The 25,204-nt window shown below is 23.9% G+C and overlaps 1 protein-coding gene across 1 annotated transcript; it reads left to right on the top strand.

Annotated features, from left to right (window-relative positions):
- The first annotated feature begins 674 nt into the window (after positions 1 to 674).
- On the top strand, positions 675 to 16,295 carry LOC145831610 (transmembrane protein 53-like). The gene is made up of 6 exons (XM_082938916.1): positions 675 to 770; positions 2,053 to 2,205; positions 4,829 to 4,977; positions 10,845 to 11,045; positions 13,084 to 13,314; positions 15,991 to 16,295. The coding sequence occupies exons 1-6, from the start codon at positions 701 to 703 to the stop codon at positions 16,057 to 16,059; spliced, it is 873 nt and encodes a 290-aa protein (XP_082795042.1). The 5' UTR covers positions 675 to 700; the 3' UTR covers positions 16,060 to 16,295.
- Positions 16,296 to 25,204: the final 8,909 nt, after the last annotated feature.

Here is a 25,204-nt window from a genome sequence, read left to right as displayed (position 1 = left end):
CCCAAGTATTAAATCAATTACAATTATATAATACAATTAAAAATTATTACAATTACAATTATATAATACAGTGCATTAAAAATATAGAATAATGCACAGTGATGCATACAACAAAATGATAGATAAAATATATATGCTATCAAATATTAAATAAAAGTAATAAAGTATAATTATATAAGTAAATAAAATGGTTTCATTATTATACAATTAGTTTTTCTTCTTAAGTTTTTTATAAGCTGCTTTTCTCTTTTTTGATTCTTAATATCTGCTACTAATAAATGGTGACATTCAACCTCTTTAGGTCATGCAGACACCCTGGAATGAGTTTTTGTGGATGTGTCAATGATCAGTTATCTGTTTTTATAATTATACAAAAAAGTATAATGTTTTTTGCAACACTACAATATATGTACATTATTAAAACTATAATATAATAAAATGTGCCAATCTTGTTCATCTTGTTTACAGTGGTATATTACCACTTCTCTGTTCTTGTTTATTATTGAGTTATATATTGTATTTTACAGATGCTTTTGTAGAAAGAGCAGAAAGAAAATGTGAATTTTAATGGTCATGAAAATTTATTTTTTTAGTGTATCTTAGTATGATTGATATTTCGAAAACTATTTTTGTTTAAAATATCTAAGATTCAACTTTTACATTTAAATGTTTACAGCAATTGTAGTTTCAATTAAATAAAATGTTTTCAAATTGGAAAAAGAAACCTTCAAATGACATAGAGTACAACATCACTTTTCCAACAGTTCAATGTGAGTTTTCAATATTACCTTTAAATTCTTTTTTCTGGTTATGTTCAGTTTAATTTTAGCTAAGATAAAGAAGCATATAAAGCTTAATATACAAAAAAAAATTTACGACATTTTAAAAAAAGTTGTTCAGCAACAAGTTTAATTTATAATTTTACTAACTACAAAACATTAAAATTTCAAAGTATGTTTGTTTTACATGATTGCAGTCTTCAATTCAATGCTTCTTTTAAGGATTATGTTGTCTGTATCATACTTTGGTAACATTAAAAAATTGAATAGAACTCTTTTGTATGTTTTAAGTTTTGAAACAAAAAGTTGTTTTTTATATATAGTAATAAAATAGTGATAACAAAGTCATGGCATCACAGAGTGGTTGTAAATGCAGAAAGCTTTTTACTATTAACAAATTTTATCTCTGTCCTTTTTTATACAAACCTTGAAATGATTATAGGACACACAGTAACAAGATATTGGTATATTGAACTTAACAGCTGAATTTTTACAACATCAGCATTTTAAACTAAAATTTACAGCACAGAACATTAGGACAATTTACAAGTACAGTTCTTTAAAACGAAGTTCCACCACATTTTTTATCAAATCACAATAAAGTTAAATGCGCTTTATAAGTAAATAATAAATAACAATTTGCTAAAAAAATTTCTTTATATATAGATAATTAATAACATTGTTTTTTATAACTCCACAGTATTAACAAACAGCCACTTATAGGTCTCCTACCCATTTGACTGAAGAAATAAAAAAGTAGAATTAAAATATGTTAACTTTTAAAACTAAAACAAAACCAAATTTTAAAGCATTGTCACTTTATTACAAAATTCTAAAAGAAATACAGCTGTGTAAAAATTATTCTAGAATACTTTTGTAGGCTAACAGTTGAATGCACAAATTAAAAAAAAAAAACGTAAGCAGTTCTACAACAATTATGGCAGGCTATACTATTAAAAAAGACAACTGTTTTATAAAATGTTTTTTTTTGTTCTTTATTTTTATACAAATTTCATATTCTTTTACACTTCAAAATCTAAACTTCACGGCCAGCTATTTTAGCCAATAAGTAAAGTATCTGTTTTTATAATTTTAGTTTTTAACTTAAATAGCACAAATGAGCAGAAGCAGGATTTAGTTTTTTTTGCTTGATCATAATAAAAAATCTTGAACACAGTATTACTTTTTTGTTATTTATACCACAGTTTTAAGTTAGGTTGGCAATGAAGCATCTGTTGAATTATATTTTACTTATAATTTCAATTTTTTACAGCACAGAGCACAAACGAGCAGGAACCAGTTGTCTTCCTACTAGGTTGGGTTGGTTGCCAGGACAAAATACTTTCCAAATACAGCAAAATATATGAGGAAGATGGCTGCATTACCATAAGGTACACACACCCCGCTACAGACCATATTTTACAAGGTATGAGATTTATTCATTAAAATCTTTATAGTTTGGTTAAATTTTAAAATTAATTATGTTTTGCCCTGGTTTATTTACTTGTATTATTTTATAATATTGTATGCACAGCTGTTTACCCTTATACAGACACTTTTTTATTAATTTTTACAAGTAACGTTTGGTTTTATTGTTCTCATAAATCATATGTTAAAAGACAATTTTTGTCTTATTTAAAAAGTTCAATTAGTTTTTGTAACATAGTCAGTCTTCTAAAACTTTTCCAATAAAGGTAAATGTTTAAAGGATAAAGTTCTGTGAAGCGTTTTCTTAGAATTGTAAAAAAGATTACAAGAATCTAACTTTTTCTACATTTTTAAAGAAGTTTACCTTAAATGTTTAAGAAGCTTTTATTGTAACTTTTAGTATAATTGAAACTTAACTTTTAGAACAGTTTCATTACTAAAAAATAATACAAAATCTTATTTATTTATAATATTTCTAAAGGTTTCTATTATTATATAAGGAATTGCTCAAAAACTATAGAAAACTCTAGATGTTAAATAAGAATTTTTCAAAAGCTCTTAAAAGAAAATAAAGTATAGTTTTAATTAGAAGAAATCAATTTTTTGTTTTAATTTGATTATTATATAACCTCTGAATTTTTAACTTGACGTTTCAGATAAATAATTTAAGTTTGAAACTATGTATTTATATAGGGTTAACTAACTTAGTCTAATTCTAGTTTTTGTGTTATCAATGCATATTGTTGACAATATGTTTTTAACCTATTGTTGTAATATAAAGTAGTTGAAAACCACAGCAGTTTTTTACATTTTCACTTGAAAACATTTAAGCAGATAGTTTTAAAGTGTAGTATAAAATTACTCATCATATATTTATTACGAGACTACAAGTGTTTACTTTGATAAGATTTTAAACTTATAAACTATATTCGTTTAATACAAATAATTTAATATGTTACATTAAAGTGTAAACCAGGGTATAGTAAGTCAAAAGGTTTGTGAAATCAACTTCTTTCAAAGATTATTTTGACAAGCCAACTTTTAAAAGAATCATAAAAAATATTCAATTAGTGTACTAAGTAAACCATAAAATGATTAGTCTTAAATTTTACTATAAAAGATAATTTTAGTACAATTCCTTTGTTTGTAATAATTTGATTAGTAAGTAAACTTTCTCTAACTTTTATTTGTTTAAACTTTTGAGTAGTTACTTCTTGATAAAAAATATTTTCAACTAGTTTCAACATATATAAACATTTTTATTAAATTCAAATCAATATTAATAGTTATTTGTTCAAATTTGTAAGATAGGTAAATATTGACTAATAAGTTTTAATGTGTGGGGTCGTCAATTACACCTTTGATTTTACTTTTGTTTACATTGAAACTTGTAATATTTAAATGCTAATACTTAAATGAATAAAATGTTTTTTGAAACACTTTGCTTCTAAACACCACCCCACGCATTGCTACTTATACAAAAACCAATTTTGCTTGAAAGTTCATATGAGAAATGTTGTAAAATTTAACTTCAAAAGGCTTTTGATGTTTGATGCTTACACTGCACTTTTGAAGTTAAATTTGCACTTTTTATTTGCCGAAACAACTGGAGTTAATCCGTTTATTGTGATGTTAGACAGTTTACTGAAGTTTGTCCCAATTTTCTTTGAACTTAATCCGATTGTTGTAATGCCACTTACTTTAGATTAATGAACCAATTCTCATTTATTGCTTTTCAGTTACATGTTTAAGTATGTTTTTCAAGAATCGTTTATTAAAAAAAGATTGTATACTTTTGTGACATAAAAATGTAGTTACAGACAATAACTGACCAAATCAACAAATTCAAATTATCAAAGATATTAGAAAAATTATGGCGTAGTAAAAATTTAAATATGTTGTTTCTAGTATACAATAAACTGTATAATTTATTAAACTAGTACTATTAATGCTGTAGAATCCGATTAGATATAATTTGATTAATTGGTCGTTGTATATTGTACTGTTTCATCTGTTGAATGCTTACTAAAAATATTTTATTTTTCAATAAATAGTTTAAAGTATTTTGTAAACTAAGGTAATTTAAAAAGGGTACTAAAAGGGTTAAATTTAATATAGCTATCAATAAAAAGTTTAACATATTGCTTAAAAGACTTGAAAGTGTTAACTTAATGTGAAAATAATATCAGTTTTGAAGATAAATTCAATTATTTAAATATGTCACAACTCAAGTAAGTGTAACATATATTTATCTTTAAAATTAAATAGATTTATTGCGAAAAGCAAAATTAAGAAAAAAAAGTTAAAAAAAGCTCTTTCAAGCAATCTCAGTTGCAAAGTAAAATCTTGATTAGTTAATTTTTTTTCTGTCTTTAGATTCATAATTTGTTATACTTCTGCAAACAGGCTAATCAGACTCTCAGTTATTACAAGATATAGCTGGGAAACTATAGTAATTATTTAACAGATCTAATTAAAATAAGATTTATAATAAATAAATAGATTAAAATAGATCTCTAATAAGATTTAAAGTACTAAATGTTAAATGTTCTGTAATTCAAGCAGTAGTAATATAAGTTTATGAACGGTTTATTTTTAATATCATATATTTCTGCAAACAGACTCATCAGACTCACAGCTACTGCAAGACGCCGCTGAGAAACTATTTCAACTTTTGAACGATTACGATTTGAAGCAGCACCCCATACTGGTGCATTGTTTCAGCAATGGGGGTTACTGGGTTTACAGATACCTTGCTGATATTTTCTATGTTAGTTTGTTTATTATAAATATTGAGTTTACAGAAACCTTGCTGATATTTTCCTTATTAGTTTGTTTTTTGTAAGTTATTTGGTTTACAGATACCTAGCTGATATTTTCTATGTTATTTTTTTATTATAAATTACTGGGTTTACAGATATCTGGCCAATATTTTTATGTTATGTTTTTTTTATGTTATTTTAGAAAATCTATAAAAACCTAGAATTGAAAAAAAAATTTCATGAAAAGTAACAAAATTTCAATTAGATATGAAAAATATATCATATAGATACTATAGTTTTTGTATCATTAATTTTTTAAATTAAAATACATATTTAGAGTAGCTTTACAGTATCTTTTCAATGTATTTATAGTATTTGAAAAAGCTTTTTTAACTTAAGTTTTATTTTATGGACCAATAAACTTGTTTTTTAAAACTGTGAAAGAAAGTCGGAAAGTTTGTAAAAAGTTTTCAAAAAGTTATTAACAACCATGCAAGTTGTACTTAATATTTTATAAGATTAACATTAATTAAATTATTTTCGAATTGTAAAGTAATTTAAAGACTTGAAACGTCAATGTAAAGTTTAAGTTGAAATAAATCATACAAATACTTTTTTTACTTTTGTAAGTCTAGACAATATGTATTACTGAAACTGTTTTAGACTTTATAAAGTTTAACTCTCATATCAACAAACATAATCAAATTTTGAATTTTTCTAGTTTTGAAAGTACAAAATATATTTTACAGTAAATGAAAAATAGTTTTGTTAAAAAATTGCAACATTTTCTCGTTTATAAATGGGTTAGAATATAATATTTTTTTTGAATGTTTAGTCTACTTACTTGACATGACTTGAAAAGTTTAACCTTATAGCATGAACAGCATTCTGTTATTTATTATTAAGGAGTGCTGTTAAAGATTCAACATTTTAATGCAAATACAAGTTTGCACATATAAACATCCTTCGGGCATTTTATTCAAATAAGATTTATCTTTTTGTAAAAGTGTCAAAACGTTTAATATAAATTTTGAATTTCCATAAATTTTTAATGACACTAAAGTTCTTACAGCTATATTGTTGTAAGTGCTTGAAAAATATTAAAAAAAGTTTAAAAAAAGAAGTATTAGATGTATATTGTACTGTGTTAAATACTTTATATCAACCTTATGAAAAGGTTTGAATAAATGATATAAAAATTGTTCCAACATTTGATTTTTGTATAAATCTATATAAAATGTTTTTTTTAATGATAGCATACTATTAGATATGTTTACTTTAGTTCAACAAAAAATTTTTTAGTTAAGATTTTTTCACACTTTTATTTATGTATTTTTATTAAATTATTCTTCTACATGGTTTTTAATCATGGGTTGAATTTGTTTATAAAAACATTTATTTTTGAAACTTGCAAACTAAATTTGAAGATTTCTAAAATTTAATTACTTTTAATTAGTTTTAAAAAAAATTAAAAAAATTTAAATTTTATATACTTTTATAAGCTTAAAGTTTAATTAAATTTTAAGTCTTTTATGTTACAATCAATGTTTATTTCAACATTGTAATTTTTAGAATACATGTATTTCTAAACATTTTTATTCTAGTTGTTCTATTAAATATAAAAAAAATATTTATAAAGTACAATACTTTACTAAATTATATTTTTTTAACTGCTTATCAAATTTTTGCTAGTTTTTGTTGTTCTATACAATTTTGCTTTTAAGATAGATGTTTTATTTTAATCTTCTATAAAAACTATGCCTAATTAGTTATCATAAAAATAATTAAATATATTAAAGTCAGTTATTTTAGTGTGATAATTTATATTAAAAAAATAAATAAAAATGTTTAAACTTTAACATACGCTATTATTTTATGAAAAAGTACGTGTTTTTGTAAATCATGTGTTTTGTAGCAAAATGGCTTTGAAAAATTAAAAAAAAAGTATACGTGCTAACATAAATATAAGTATTTCTAAAATTAAACATTTGTTTTTGACAAAATAAATATCATAATTATTTAAATCAAAATGTATTTAGCACATAATTTAAAGGAAATTGTAGTTTTTATAAAACTTTAAGCTAGAATTTATTGCATTTGAAAAGTATACAAATGTATTTTTTACTTTTATATAATTTACTACCAAAAATTTTATATTAAATGTGTATTAAATTACGTTATATAATACAAATTAGTTAGTCATCAATAGCTTAAGTTGAAAGGAGTTCAAATAGTATTTCTATAAAAATCAATATTATATTTTCTTAATTAATACATATTTTGTCACTTTATATAACAACTTTATTTAGCAGATAATTTTAGAAATTACTCGCAGTTAAAATTACTAACTTTAAATATATGTTACTCATTATCTAGATTTTGCATAGTAACTCAAAAAGTTACGTTTAGAGTATTAGTAAAATGTATTTATATACTTATAATCTTTATGACTTTATATTATACTTTGTTGCATAAATAAACAGCATTAAATGTCAAAAAAATTGCCAGTCTTGTTTATAAAATTAGTCGCACTAATTTTTAAGTGTTCTTAAGTTTATTTGTTGTATGGTTCTTTTAACAAAATGTTTTGTGTTAATAAACTACCTATAGCTTGTTTTTATCAAATATTTAAATACTGAGCCGTACAGAAGTATTGCTTAATAAACTAACACGACATTTTAGAACTTTTGACGTTATTAAAAAAAGGTAAATTTATCAGAGATTTAAAAACAAATAACGAGTTAACTTTAAACCGTATTTTTATTGATTACTGATTTTTTCCTTGCTTTGTTAATACTGTTGAATATTTTGAAATTCATGATTAAATTGTCTTTATAAAAGTTAATACAGCTTGCTGTTTTTAAGCTGAAAAGTTTATTACTCGAAATGAATTTAAAATTTACACTGTTAAATTCTGTAAAATATGAATTGTGTTTTTTAAAGAAATTAATGATATTTAAAGAATTATAATAAAGTATTATATTGATATAAATTACCCATAATAATAAAGATTACATATACATATATAAATCTTTGTATAGAACTAACTATGTAAATAATTTTAAAAACTTATCAAAATCAATAATTTAAAAACTAACTGTGTTGAATTCTTAAAATCACAACTCTGTTTTGATTTTAAAAAGTGATATGAATTATGTCTTCAAAACGTTTTGATATGATAATGATAAGATTAATTAAAATACAGTTTTAAAAGCAATAAATTATTATATATAAACTAATCGAAAGCTCTATCAATTATTTTATATAAAAATTAACTGAAAAAAAAAATCATTGTACAGGTCATGATAAAATTAGTATTTATATTTGTTTGAACTTTTTAATGTATTTAATTATCGATATTGTGTAAATAAAAAACAAGCATAAAAAGAAAGTAGTTTTTTGACTGTATCAAAAAAACACAAAATTTTGTTTCAAAATTTATTTGTACCGAGTTTTAGTCAATGAGTTTTTGTTTGACCTTATTTGCAATAAAATGATTCATTTGTGCTTAATTGTTTAGCTTTTATTTGTAAAAGCTTTTGTGTCGTATAGAGAATATGTGTTATGCTAACAAAAAACTAACAATGTTGAGGTTAAAAAAAGTTTATTTTATGTGAAAAAATAATTTTGTAACACAATACTCATATCATAATTAGACATTTACTATTATTAATTAAGCTGTTTTATTATTTGTATGGTAAATCTGTATTTTTTTCTGTTGGTTAAATAGTACAATTTCATCTTTATCAAAATATTTGATTTGTTTAAAAATATACGCTAGCTTAAGTCAAATTAATCTCGTAATTGATAGTGTTCGATTGTAAACTTATTCTAAAAAACAGTATCATTGTTTACTTATCCCACAGAAATTTACATGTGTAAACATATATTTTGAAGTAAAATGTTCATGTATGAATAAAAAAGGTAATATAAGATAAAAAAGAAATATTTTACTATTATGGTACTTTTGTCAACAGCTGCACAACTCAGGTTTGCCAATTTACCTGGAATCCTGGAAAAACCTGGAATTTAAGAAATTTTGAAAAAAACTTTGAAAAACCTGGAATTTTGAACAAAAAACCTGGAAAAACCTGGAATTTTTAATAATTTTAACATGTTCAGTAGTAAAATTTCAGTTTGACTCAAAAAATTTATCATATTGATAAAAAAATGTTGTCATCACCAAAAATTTTTTTATTAAAAAACACGTTTTAAGTAGCTTTACAGTACGTTTTAAATCTTTTTATACTATTTAACACAGTTTCTTACCTTAAATTTAACTTTAAATTAAAAATAGATCTAAAAATGTGTACTTTTAAAAACCTGGAAGAAATTTGAAAAACCTGGAAGAAATTTGAAAAACCTGGAAAAAATTTTGAAAAAACGAGTGGCAACCCTGACAACTTTGAATCTAAGATTATATAAAAAAAATTGTAATAAATAAAAGTTTAAAGTTAAGACAGAATGCATAGAACACATGCATAAGTGACCACTTGTAAAAGTTATAGTTTTAGAATAACTTTTTAAGTTTTTCAATTAGAAATAATATTCAGCAATCAGCTTGGTGACATGTGTTATGGTTATTCTTCTATTTTGTTATTAGAGTATTAGGAGTCTTGTATTGAAATGACCGATAGTCGATTTATACTATGAAACTAAACTGTATAAGAGAGTATAAAGCAGGGTTTCCCAAACTTTTTTGCTAATGGCCCCCTTTAAAGAGTTTGAAAAAGTAATGGCCCCCTTCAACATATAGATTACTCATAAACTACGATAAAATACACATGAGACTTTTTTTTTTTTTTTGCTCTTCATCTGCAACTCAAGAATATCTAGTGTAAGTTTCAAGTTATGGCCCCCCTGTGGCTCCTTTACTGCTCATGGTCCCCTAGGGGGCCACTTGGCCCACTTTGGGAAACCCTGGTATAGAGTATAATTGGTAGTTTTGAACTTTTGAGCTCTGTTGTTTTTTATAACTGTTGTGGGATTTATGCATGAACTGCAAATAAAAAAATAAGCTTGCAAATATGTTGAAAGCGTATTAAATATTGAATTCACTCAATAGAATACATCTGCAATAGTCGTGCAAAATTTTTTCGCTGCACTGTGACAAAAAAGAATTTGAAATAAGATATGACTCATAAGTACGTGCATACATTGTAGGTGGCCCAGTTTAAACTTTCATTACTGATTTCATTCTCTTGTTTGTATTTTATTTTTATGCCATACTTGCTTCTATTTTTATGTATGTTATTTTATAAGTGCGTCCAGCTGAGTCGATAGTACTGCAACTACTAGTAAAGTCTATACTTCAACTTACTTTTTATAGCATAAAAACGTTAAATTACTAATACAAATAAACAAACTATGTCATCAGTACTTCCCAAAGTAAGGTGGCGTTTTCACCTTTTGGAACAATTCAAATAGATGTTACGAATAACAAATGTGTTATGATTTAAAAATTTTTTAGTTAAAATTTAAGTTGTAGTAATAAAAAATATAATTACTAATCAATACATTTCTACAGAAACAGCTTTATAAACTTCGCCTCTTAAACTTACATGTAAATAAATTTTATTAATTATATTTCAGGTATCCGATTTCAGCAAAGTCAGTTAGCAGAAATTAATACTATTATAGTTACCCGGGAAATTATATAAATATAAATAATAAAACTTTAGATAAGTCACTGATTAGTACTAATGAATTAATTAATAAAAAATTATTTAGGTAATAGACATAAATATGGTAGATATAAAGGGGATAGTCGCCCTAGAAACTGTATATAATTTAAAAATAAACATTAATATATACATATATTCATTAATTTCATTTTAATAATTGTAATATTTTAGAATAATTATAAATATCTCAGGTATCAGACATTAACATGGTGGGGTTGATAGCTGACAGTTGCCCTGGTAAGCCCACACTGAAAGGAGGCTTCAAAACGATCATGGCTTCATCCGCTGGTTTGCTGTACAGTATATTGGGAGTACTGGTGTTTGTATGCGTGCATATATACTTCGGTATGAGGAGAAAATTGGGATTGTGCAAGAACAAACCCGTGTATGAGGTGAGATTTTATAAAATTTATTGTTAGATGATTGTATTTATTAGTAAATGTTTTTAATTGAAATGTTGAATTGCTATTTAAAACATAGCTAGTGTTTTGCAAAAATAAGTCTGTATATGAACGTTTTTAAAGTTCATATTTTTAACTATATAATTTTTTGGAGATTCTTTTTATAATGTAGTTTATTTTTGTATACCTTATTTATTACTTTACAAACTTAATTTAGAAACTGAAGAATATGCTTATACGTAAATATGTCTATTAAAATTTATGTTTTTATAGTAAAAACACTTTTTTTACAGCTTAGTACAAATTTAATTATTTATAACTTTAAAATATATACGTACAATATAATACTTAAACAGTTCATGAAAGTTTTTGTTAAAAAGTTAAATCTATTGATGATTTAAATTTTAAATAGTTTGTCTGTTTGAAATACAGCTGGTTGTTGTTGTTAGTCTGAAAATAATTAAAATGAATTAAAAATAAACTGTTATCTACCATACCCGTTATAGATGTAAAAACTCATGAATCTTTTTATTGAAATGTTGTCCATTAAAATAGTAAATTTATTGTGACCTAGCTTAAATTCTTTTTATCACAGTTAATTATACTTTCTATTGATACCACACATTGTATATTTTCATTAAAATCCTGTAAACGTTCGTGTTTTCATTATGATTTAGCAATACACATTTCCTTTATTTTCATTAATTTATAATAAATCCTTTGAGACCTTTTTGTAGTGATGTTTCAATAAACATATGTCCTATACATCTGTCTAAACAAAAATATAAGTTTACTATAAAAATTTAAGTTTGAAACCATATGAGCATTTTTAAAGTTTTAATGTTAAATGTTTTGTTATTTTGTACAAAGAATACAAAAGTTCACAAAAGTTTTCCACCATTCAAATTAGTAGGTTTGTGTAATGCCTTGACGTTTTGCGGTTTAATCTTTGCAATGCATTGTAAAATGCAAATGTAAAACATATATGAATTTTAAGTAGTTTGTAATTCAAAAAGTCGAAAAATATAAATTTACAAACCATTGTATTACCCTGTTTTCATAGTAAAAAATTGTAAAAAAAACCATTAAAAATAATTATCTCAATTCTGCAGATCAAAATAACATTTCATTGTTAATTATAAACAATGAACTTTATCGCAAGATCAACAACAACAGCATCCGAGACAATCCTACGACCGGTTTCGTCCTTATTAGGACTCATCATATTATTAGGACTTATTGTTAATTATAAATTGTATTTATCATAAAATAAGTAAATATTAAAAATAAATTTAAGTCTTTTTTCCTCAGTTCATGTAGGGAAACTTCTACCATTCGTGGTCTCACCTGTATTTCAAATATATTGCTTAAACTATACATGAAATCCCATAAAAACTTCTACCTTTCATGGCCTCACCTATTAATACTAACGTTGCTGTATTTATTATTCCAGATAACATAATATTATACAACACAACATAAAACACATTATTTTATCCTACCTAACAGTACATGCAGGGAAACTTCTACCATTCGTGGCCTCTACTTGTATTACCCGGTATATTGCTGTTAACTTAAACTAAAATGCATGAAATCATGTGTTAATAAATTCCCCTAACACAAAACTAGCTTATTTTTCAATAATAAATTATGAAAAATAAATAAATATTTATAAATAAATATGAAATAATGTAATATATTTTTTTTCCACAGTGCATGTAAGGCAACTTCTACCACTCGTGGCCTCCACTTGTATTGCCCAGTATGTTGCTGTTAACTTAAACTATAATGCATAAAATCACGTGTTATAATAAAATCCCCTAATATAGAACTAACTTGTTTCATAAAATGTATAGAATAATCTTATAGTTTTTTTTTTCCACAGTACATGCAGGGAAACTTCTACCATTCGTGACCTTGTATTGCCCAGTGTATTGCAATACATTGCCCAGTGTATGCCTTAAACTATAATGCATAAAATCACGTGTTATAATAAAATCCCCTAACACAGAACTTATTTGTTTCACAGTACATGCAGGGCAACTTCTACCACTCGTGGCCCCACCTCTTCCTCTACAGCAGCGGCGACACGATAACCCCCTCTAGTGACATCATCGACATGTGGAAGTCGCGGAAGCTGAACGGCTCGGTGACGGTACGCAAACACGACTTTGTGACGTCACAGCACGTCAGTCACATGATCGAGCACAAGGAGGATTACGTGAGGAGGTGCCTCCACTTTCTCAACAACTGCATACGGGTCAGTATGAGTTTACATATATTAGTTATATATTTTTGTTATTGGTTAAATAATAGGTACGTCAGGGGGTATTTGCATTTTCTCAATAACTGCATACGGGTTTGTTTGGGGTTGCTAAGATACTTTGAGTAATTAAGCCATCTTTATTTAAGGTAATTGTATTAAGCTTTTTTTAATTTCAATAAACACGCATATATACTTATGCTTTGTGAAGTCCATAGATTGGCAAAAAGGTTTTTTTTACTTTTGGTAGGTGTTTATTATATAGAACAAACTTTTTCCTTTTACAGCTGTTTCAATGTTTCTACACGCTTTCTTAAGCAAGGGTTTATTCCATAGAAACCTAAGAATAAGTTCAGTATAAATATAAAAAATAAGAACAAACCGTTGCTGAAGAAAGCGTTTAGTAACATTGAAACAGCTTGTATTGTATTTTAAAGCTGTATATATAAATACATGTTTGATACTGTTGTTTAAATATATACATTTTTTGTCATCATTCGCTAAAAAATGTCTTGATTTACTGTACAACTGCATACAGTTCAGTTTGAGATTTCTTATGTAGGCAAGTTCGATACTTAGTAATTCTGACTCCTATGAGCTGCTAATATTTTATAATGCAAATTATTCATACTTAAGTATATTGTTTAACATAAATTAAATATTATGAGTTATTTCAGTAGTTAATTTTTGCTATACTATTTTTAATTAATTTTATTGGTATTTTGTGTCAATAAGCTAAAATGTATAGAGTTAGTATTATCAAATAAATAATAGAAAAGCAAGCTAATTCAGTAAACTATGCTTAGAGAAGTATTTTTAAGGCTAGATTGTTTTTTTTCAATTCTAGGGCACTTAAAAAATAGAGGTTTAGAAAACTTTAGAAATGAAGAACTTAACTGATGCGAAAAAATAAAAGTATAAATGCTTAAATATATGATTAAGTAAAATTTGTTAAAGTATCAAATGAAGGAAACTATTTATTTTAAATAATGAAAATTTAATCGGGTACTTTTATTTTAATTGGAACAATACTTTTTCAAAAATAGAAATAAATTAATCTATTTTGATAAAAACATAGTAGGTTGAAGTTGTGTTATCAGGTTTCTAACTATGTATTGTTATTTCATAGAGTAGAAATGTATTAAAATAGTAGTATTTGTAAATTTGATTTTTTTTTTATTGTACATAGTCATTTTGTTTTTGCTAAGTATACTTTTGATTTTAATTTAGTTATAGCTATTTTAAGGAAAAAAACCTATACCGTCTGCTTTTAAATATTAGTGATGGAGATCCACAAAAGAACAATTAATTCCTTTTAACTATAACATTAAAAGTTGTTTAACTATTTTTTATAAACCATTTTATTAATAAATACTTAATACTTATTAACTTTTAGTTAATTTAGAAATGCAAGAGCATAAATTTAGTTTTGGTATTCCCTGCTATGTTTTATAATCTAGTTTACTTCCATGTGGTTTTCCCATTTCATTGTTCAATTTAATTTTGTGTTAAGATTTTGTACAACACAACTACTGTAAATACATAAAACATAACAAAACATAGTAGGGAATACCAAAACTAAATTTATGCTTTTGCATTTCTAAATTCACTAAAATAAATTAACATCACTAATACATCACACAATAAATTATACAATAGTTTTGTTATGTGTTTTTATACTTTGCAAATTAGTCTAAAAAATTTGAATAAGCTAATGTTTAAAACTATTAAATAGAATTTAACATTTTGATATAAAAAGCTAAGCTTGTATCTTCGCTTTATAAAGTTAAGTTTTAAGAAATAATAGATTTTTTACAGCTTTATTTTGCTGTTAAGAATTATAATTTTTCTAAAGAACAATAATTTACTGTCATTTAAACAAATACAATTGAATTTATTTAAAGATTAGCTTATCTTTTGTGTGGTTTTAATTGTAAAGTAAAATAAATAATATTCTTAAACAAATTCTCAATAAGTAGTATGATTTAGTATTTATTTATATTATGTTCTGCTTTAGTCTTAGTTGGTAAGTTTTAAATTACTGTAGATTAGTAGTAATCATAAATAAGTATGTTTCTTAAATTGTTAAAACTAAACTTTTTAATTTATAAAACTTATATAGTTTAAGAACGCCAATTAGTTTTATAAAAGCATATTTAAGCTTAAAAGTCAGTGTAAGTAAGGTATAATGTTTTCACTAATTTACTTTTGGTACATTTGTTTTATTATCAAATTTTATATAAAAAATATATAGTTTATGTTTAACTTTGTATACATACTTTTTAACTTTTCCAACTAACGAACTAATTACTTTTAAATATTGACACTGTTTTAAACTCTACTAAGTACTACCAGTAACAGGCATTAAATATTTATATTTGTACTTTTTAGATATTTGACTCTGTACATTGTAGTCACTCAAAAAAAAAAAAACTTGTATTGCTTATTTTTACTGTTTTTTTTAAGTTGATAGTTCTAATATTAACTACTTAGAAAAAATAACTTATTTAAAAAAAGTAATTTGTTTTTTATAGCTAATATTTGTACAAATTTTGATAAAATATTTTATCTATTTGATGCAGACGTAGTTCGTTATTTATTTGATATAGACCAATCTTTTCAACTATCTTAATTTTTTGAGTAAATATTTTATTAAATCAATTATATTTTCAGGTGTTTGACGCGGATGCAGTGCATTCTGATCATTGTGGAGATGACAAAAGATCTTTAATTCTTTCTTAAATATTTCAATACTTAGTAATTTTACATAAAATACCATTATCATTATCCTAGATAACAGTTCAAAATTACTTCTTCAAGCTTAAAACTTTTTGGCATATATTCTGGTACGTAATTAAACTGAAAACATAACAACAAATTATATTACTTTAGAGAGCTAATTCACTTAAAACAGTATTTTTATGAAAATAATTCACGATAGTTTTTTTTCATAGAAATATTCTGTTTCATTCAATTATAAATGCAATTTTTAGCAATTTTCATGCAATTTTTAGCTTGTTGTATGATTTTTATAAGCTTAGAATTTTTAAAAACAATGATTTTTCAGTGATATTGAAAAACAATGATTTTAGAATCAGTACTAACAAAAAAACTAAACTATTTAATGAATTAAAAAGAAAATGCAATTATTGAATATATTTTTGTTTTTAGATATGAAATAGTTTAGTGTTTTAAAAAAGTTACTTTGTTTTATGCTATAAATATATTGTTTTAAAATAATAAGTTTCGTAAAAACTTATTTTTTATTCAATTTTGTTACACATGTGGTTTTTACATGATGATTTGTATCTTTTAAATTCTTTGTTTACTTCTCTAAACTAACTATCATTCCTTTTATACATAATGGTTTTAAATACTGTGTATTTATATAAAATTCTGCCTTACTTTTTTTATTTTAAACATTTTACATGTTGAATTTTTCATTTACCTTTTGTAACAAAACTACTACTTTACATGATAAAATCAATTGAGTTTGTAAATTTTATTTTTTACATGTTCTAAAAATTTCAATTTTTTAATTTGTAGCTGTATTTTATGTTTATGCATTGGACACATTTTGTATATAAATTTTACTTGGACATATTTTAATAAGTCAACGGTTCGTTACCTAAATGTAAGTAATATTTATTTAAAACTAAACTAGTAATATTTATGTATATATTAAAATATAAAATATATACTTAAAATTTGAGAAGAACTACAATAAAATGTAGGTATTAAATTTAATTGCAACTTATAGGTGTTATTAATCATTGGTTATGTATAAAATGTAATTCTGTTCAAACATTTTATTCCTAAAAGTTTTGACAAAATTTATACATTTTACTATAATGCATTACCAAAGCTAGTTTGCTAATAGTCACATCTTTTAACAAATAAATTGGATTATAAATTGTAAAAAAACAAATTTAAGTACTTATTTAGATTTGCTCTAAAATGTATCAAAAAAAAAAAAGAAACTTAGACCTTACATGACAAGTAAAACTTTACAAAAATTCAAAACTTTGTTGCTTAGCTATAAGGTATCATACTGTTCAAAGTTTTTATGGATTAGTTTTAAGCACAACATAATTATATTAAACGTTTTCAATAGATGCAAACAACTAATGTGTTTATTTAAAAGTTATTTTTCGTTTTTACAACTTGCTGTATAATTTAAGCCATATAAGTTAATTGTTTAAATAAGTTAAATGTACACTTTAAACTGTAATAATGAGAAATCTACAACACTTTTTGAAGAAGAATAGCTATATAAGACCCAAACTAACAATAAGCGCCTTAAACTTAATGATTGAAACTTTATAAGGGTTACGCAAAAAAATTGAACAAATCTGTTTTTAACTTATAAAAATTTTATAATTAATATTTAATTTTTCTTCATACAGCATTTCTAAATGCTTTTACAACTTTTTTAAAGTACCAAAAAACAAGATCGACGTTTTACAAAGAACGTAATAAAATACATATAGTGTGAACAAAGTTTTATTTTTCTTCTACATTAGTACAAACGTTTATAATTTTAGTAGCTTGTACTTTTCTCATGCAGTAGTTGTAGGCCTTTGATCTTTACAAGTTAAGCTTTGCAAATTACTTCTTTTTGAGTCTAAATTCTTATGAAGTTAATGAACTTATAAAACTTTTCCTTATGGAGTTTTTCATCAACATCGGTGCGCATTTGCAATTACGCACCAAATCAGTATATTGAGTAATAACATGTACTTTCCCAACTTGTAACTAATTGGTATTCAAAATTTCGTTTAACTTTTTGAATACTAGATAAACATAGTTGAAAAAAGGCAAATTAAGCAGAAAAAATAAACTATAAGGGATAAAAATATTACATTCCTTTTTTTACATTTTTCTTTTTTTTTTTTTGGGTGGCACGCATGCACCAGTGTCCCTCCCTACGCTACGCCCCTGATATATACTCTTTAGCATTTTTAGTGTCGTAAAAACTAAACGAATTAAATACATTAAAATTGTAACATTTAGCGCGTTAAAGCTTTGTTTTGTTAAAAACCTACATTGCAAAATTGATTCTAATGGAAACTGCAGCTACAAAAATCAAAATCATGCAATTTTGTGTTACAAAATTTTGCATAATTTAATCTTGTTTCTATTGACTACCTTAAATGTTTGACTTTAAAACAATATAAATATTTTTGAGTTAAATTGTGATTTTCTTATACTTATTTTCAATGAAAGTTTTATGTGTTTACACAAGTGGCAACACATAAAGCAAAGCAAAATAAAAGTCTAAGGGGTGTGGAGCAAAATAAATTGCCTTGTATATAGTTATCACCCTTACTTAAACATTCCATTTTTGAAGTATCAACATAACTGCATATTTTCATATCAAATTCAATAAAATTAGAGGTATTTTAAATTGCTGTTTTCCCGCTAGGACGTTATCACGCGTCAATTTTAGATGTTTTGATTTTTGCAGATTTGTAACTTTTTTGAGTTAGCTACGTTCCTGAACTGGTGTATCAACACAAACAATAACATCCCATTATTTTACTTAAAAAAAAAAAGTAATTTTTATTTGAAATGAAATAATAAACTACTAAAAAAGTTCAAACACTCAAATTAAAAAAAAATAATTTCATTAAAAAATTTTTCAAAAATTAAAAAATACAACAAATAAAAAGTTATTTGAGAGTGATGGAGATACCAGTTCAGCTACTTTTTATTAATTTTCGAAATTTCCATTCTTTTAATGACAACTTTTGTTATAAAACTTTATAATGAAGTTTAAAATCTATAAACTACTATATTAATATATAAATGTAATACAAACTACTTAAAAATCTATAAAACTTATTTTAACTAGTGTCTTTTATATCAACAATTAATCAGAAATATTCTTTTTAACTATTTAAAGTAAATTAGTTGAGATTGACAACAATGTGCACTACTTATGCAATTTAATTAGTATGAAAAGGCTATTTTTACCTTATAACTTAAGCTTATCTTAACGGTTACATCAGGAGCATAATATTAATGCTTAGTAAAGAAAGCCTTCCATGTTCAAACCCAACCGTAGATATTGTCTCCATAAGTTTAGATATAAATTGTTGTATTATTTATCAAAAATTAGTTTAGTTTTACATGATCTTTTATACGTATTTAGTGTTTAAGTATTCAAATAAGGTTTTTATACACTTTAAAAAGAAAGTAAACTTGTCTTATTTAAAAAAAAAGTATGTTTATTGTATAAGAAAATCACGTTATTGTAAACACACATGTAGTAGTTAATATAGTAAAAAAAACTAGTATGCTACTTTACAAAGTTAATAATTGTTTTTTAACAGATTTCTAAATTTTTATTAAATCTATTTTAGTTTAAGAAAAACTATTTTCGAAACTTTGGGCTATACACAACTAAATTTATACGTGTACAAGAAACTTTTTTTAATTTAAGTAAATAAAATTAGTTTAAACCATACTATGCTTTTATGTTGTTAAACAATTTAAGTAAGAAATTTTACTACATATGGTGGAAAACTTATTAAAAGTAATATGTGAAACATTTGTGTTAAAATACATTTAACAACTGTTATTAGTATTAAAATGTATGCAAAAAGTATCATGTAGTTAAATTTATTTTTATACAAAAAAGTTTTTCATAAAAACTCTTTACACTAATTTAAGTACTAATTAGTAATTCTATGGTGCAACCTTACAAGCTTTAATCTTTTCAAAGAGTTTTTTTCTGAATGTGTGGTAGCTTAGCAAAAGGGTTAATTCAGGACATTAAGGTTCTTGTTGTTCAATTAGAAATACATGAAAATGAAGCAACCTACATGAAATATGTTTCAAAGCCAACCGTAGGCGCTGTCTCTACATGGCTTTATCAAGTTATATTTTAGATAAGTTTGATAGTATTCTTTTGTGTTAGATTTATTTTCAATTTTTGTTTATCAACTTATTTCAGTGTAGTCTTATTTTGAAAATATTTAACTACAAACAATAAATTAAAGAAAAAAAACAAAATCATGCAATAAAGTACTGCAAAAAGTTAAAATGAAGATTAAACAACAATCCAAGATTTTAAAATCTTTCTATTTTATTATAGCATGTTAGCTTAATTGAATTTTTTTAAACTTAATTATATATTTTTTCTTAAGTTATTTATTTTTAGATTAAAATTGATAGCAAAATTCACCTTTACGCCAACTAATAAGAAGGAACAATAAACTTAAATTGTTGCCTAAAAATAATTTTAAAGAATTAGACTGTATAATATTATGTGTTAAAAATAAAACACTACACAACTTACTGACTAAAGACATTTTTAAATGATATATTTATTTTTACTATTTTATTTTGTGACTGGTTAGGGTAAAAAAAAATCAGACTTTGTCAAACAATTAAAAAAACAGAGGTCTGTACTTTAATATTATTGTTTACATAATAATAGTTTTAATTAAGATAAAAGTTTTACTAAAAACCGATTAATCTTTCTTGTTATTTATATATGCTCATCACTTAATAAAAAACTTTACATGCACTGTACAAGTAAGCTTCTTAGTATTTAAAGCAGCTAATGTTTTAATATTTCGATTCATTTAAGTTGTTTATAAGCGTTAGACTAAACTATAATAAAACATTAACTAAAGTTTCTCTTCGATCATATTTTAGAATCGAATTCTAAAATTAACAATACTAAAAGACTTAATAAATATCTAGAACACTTTTTATGTCTCTAAAGGTTAAAAATTGTTTTAAAACCAGTTAAATGCAATTATAAATGGTTTTTGTGGTTTAAACACGTTTATTTAAACTAACTATTAATGATGAAAATATAATTGCTTTACAATTTACTTATATACAACAAGTTTTAGTGTTTTATAAAATTAATGAATGAATTTCATGAAACATTTCTTTTTAATTTTCCACTTACTTAAATTCACAATAACAATTAAATGTATTAAAAAAGCTTAAACTTTATAGCTGAAACTGCAAATTGGAAATTAAAGTTTTTTGTACTCATAAATATAAAAATGTTTGTTTCTTTCAGCATATAGTTTAATAAATTCTGTGTAAAAAGTACTTTTATAAAAGTATAGAGGATAGAGATTTTTTTTAACTAAGCTTAAAAAGTACTTTTAATTGGATTCAGGTAAAAGTATTAAAAATTTAGTTTATTATGAACAACTAAACTATGAACTGATTATAAGAAATAATTATTAAAAAAGTATTTAAAGACCGCGCCTACGGTTGGGTTTGAACACAAGCATTTTATTTTTTTTTTTATGTTTAGTTAATATGAATTAAATTTTATTATTTAATTCAATAAAAGTGCTGAATTGTTGGAACTATAGCATTTTTATTGGTTTTGCAACAATAATCTTAAGTTTTTGTAAAAGCCTAAATTTTACAAGCAACAAAGTAACTATCATTAGTTAAAAGTTGTTTTTAGAATACTTTTTCGATTATTAACTTGTATTTTGATATGTTAAATTACTTTATAGATCTGTAGTTTTAGAATGAATTAAATTTTATACGGGTTGCTAGTTTAACTACAATACAAAAAAGTTTTTTTTGTTTATACAGCTTTCCATAAGAGGTAAAAATATGCATTAAATATAAACCTGTGATCAACAGTTTAATTGTTTTACTTGTTTAGATTTTGTGATTTAAGTATTAATTTTAAAAATATTTTATAATTGAAAAAGTAACGCAAATAAAAATTAGTTTAAAATAGTTTGTCCAAATACAGTACATAACAATAAAGACCGTTTTATTTTTGTATAAATAAACTTAAATTATTTTTTTATTAAAAATTAAAGTAAGCTAATGGAACAATAATGAAACAATTCATGTTTAATTGTGTGGCGGCTTAGCGTAACGGTTACTTTAAAAAGTAATAAAAAGAATATTTGGGTTCAAGACCGCCCGTAGGCGTAGTCTCCACATATTTTCATTATTTCTTCTAATTAGTCCATAGTTTAACTGTTTAAACTACAATAAAATTTAAAACATAATTGTCTTGCTCAAGACTTCAGTATAAATTTAAAAAATTATCAATCAATACATAAATTTGAACCAAAAAAGTAACTTTTATTAACTAACAACAGATTGTAAATGCATGTTGTGCACGACTTGATAACCGAAATGTTGCTTCGTAAACCACGTCTTTAAACAAAACTTGTTCAACTCTTTCGTTCAATATACAAAACATTAGTAATTTTATCAATTTTACATTTATAGTATCTTTAACTGTATTACATTTCTTAGGTCTAATTCGTAACTGAAGAGTTCGGCATTGTTTTATATTTTGAATACGTCAAATAATCTCAACAGCTTGTTTCCATGTATCTATAGAAGGTGAGAACCTTTATTATTCCTTTTAGAACTTATAATGTAGTATCAGTAACGTTGTTTATATAAAAAGTTATTAATAAAACTCGAAGTATCATTTTTTATTTAAAATAAAGCTAAATAGTTTGTTTTAGTTACTAAAAAATGCTTTTAGCTTCTTTATTAAATGATGAACTCTATTTTAGGGTTTCAATTATTATATTTGATATAAAATTAGGCTTCTCTAGTTAAATAAAAGAAATAAAAAATTAGTTGTTCTAGCATGATATCGGCTAAATGATAATGTTTGATGTTGTTACATCACTATTTAGCTCACAAACGTCGAAATTTTCGTTTAGAGAGCTTTTGTACTTTACTTGAAGTGCTTTAATTAAAATCATATATTATCATAATTTTGTCTTTCATGATTGCAGAGTTTTATTTTAATTTTAAGTGAAAAGACACTTTACATCAAGTGCATATATTAAAACCTAATTCTAAGGTTTTCAAAATTTGTCTTCTCAATGTTAAACTTAAAATTGATCGTAAGAAGCCTAATATTTTTATTGCTTTATTCTACTGTGTTTTTGGCTGAAGTATAATATTTGATATTGTTACGTCACTATGAAGCTTTAGCGCACGTTTGGACATTTTTTGTTTGTTCAGCGACTTTTAGTTTTGAGTAAAAATTATAAAACTTTTAAAAAAATGTTTTTTGACGAGTATTTTTAATATTAAAAAGTTGAAGTCTTCAGTTTTTATTAAAAAAAATATAATATACGCTCAATGCTTAAAGTTAAACCAAAGTAGTTTATTTTATTTATATTTATATGTATATTAGTTTTTATTCCTTAGAACTAGTATAATATTTTATTGTTTATTATAAAGTATTGAGCGAAAATGTAAAGTAAAACAATAAGTCTAAAAAATTAGTGTTTTATTTTTGAAATAGTTTTTTAATTACATCAAGTTCATAGGTTTACTAAAATACTTATAAATCTTTTTAAATGACAAATAAATTTAAACTATTAATTATAAATTAAAGTTGAATATAACAGTAGAAACTCCAACTTCTTTTATAATAACAAAAATATTAACAAAATTATGGTAAAAATTTGGACAAAAATAATAAAACTTAATTAAACTTTATGGCTAAAATCTAAAAAATCAAATAATACTCAAAACGAAAACAACCCCGGTTGAGGAGTTTACAAAAAAACGTTTGCAAGAAACCGACGTACCATTTCATCGAAAAAACAATAAAATTAAACAGAATTATGTTACAAAGCAATCGATTGAAATTTAATTTGCACACTGTTACGTCACTTTGTTGATTTTAAACGCATGAACTCACATGAACTCTTGTACGTTTAGTAAATACTAGCGTTTGTTTGTACAAACAGGGTTAAACTTAAACGAAATATAACTGTTTTATGGTTAAAACTTACCATTAAATATTTGTTTATATTTGTATTTGTTTTAAATATATCTTCAAGGGTTTGAGAAAATTATCATTAAAAAAAAAAAAAACATTTTTCATGTTATAGATAAGATTTATATAAAACTTTTTAAATCAGTCCAGGACACAGTCAATTTTTTTTGTGATTTTTCTACGGCATCAATAATTAGAAATAATTAGGTTTTGTTTCAAAAATTTTATTTTTGTTCATCAATAATACCACCTTTTTAAGATGAGAAGTTTGTAGAAACAGTTTATCACTAGTATATGTTTTTAAAATTGCTTTAAGTTTTGCTTTAGAAAAGTGTTTTATACTTATTTCATCAATATAAGTAACTATTTATTAACAATAATTTACATCAAAAAGTCTCTTACTAAGACAGTTCTTAATTTAAAGTTTATATTTGTTTAAGTTTTTGTTTTATTTCCATTTCATTTAAATTTAATATTAAATACAAATATATCATTATAACGTAGAAAACTTTCTAGCCTTTGCAAACTTATCTTACACAGAGTTTTGACATACTACGTCATGATATATTTTTTGTTATTTTGTACTTATTTGCATAAACTTGTTTTAGTTTTATTAGTTTATTAAAAGTTTACTGAGGACGGATTGTAAATCTGAAAACGTATTAAACTTGTGCAATATGCAAATAACTTGTAGATTTTTTTAAACTATCTTTTGGTATTGTCTAATCATGTAATAGATAAAAAAATGTTATACTAGAATAGACATGCTTAAGATTCAATTTTTATTTGAGTTAACGGAAGCTTATACTTTTTTTTTAAAAACTTTATTAATATATGATGACATTAAAAAGTTTAAAAAAGTGTTTAGAAATTTAAAATTTAGAAGTTATTTAACCGTTTAAGATATGTCAACGTTCATCAACATTATTCATTTTGTTTTAGTTGATAATAATTTGTTTTTAGCTTTATTTTTTTTCTAGTTTGAATGAACTGAAAAGAAATAATTTAATACTTTTTTGAACTTTTAAACTGCAAAATAGCTCTTAAGAGTTATACATGATTTATAACTTTCTCAACTAGAATAAGTAATTTATTTGTAGTAAAACTTTAGAAAAATATGTTAATTAA

The sequence above is a fragment of the Thalia democratica genome, chromosome 3 (assembly GCF_965202585.1).
Source record: "Thalia democratica chromosome 3, ktThaDemo2.hap1.1, whole genome shotgun sequence".
NCBI classification, from domain to species: domain Eukaryota; kingdom Metazoa; phylum Chordata; class Thaliacea; order Salpida; family Salpidae; genus Thalia; species Thalia democratica.
Note: the sequence above shows the minus strand (reverse complement) of the source record. Positions and strands in the feature narration are given on the sequence as shown.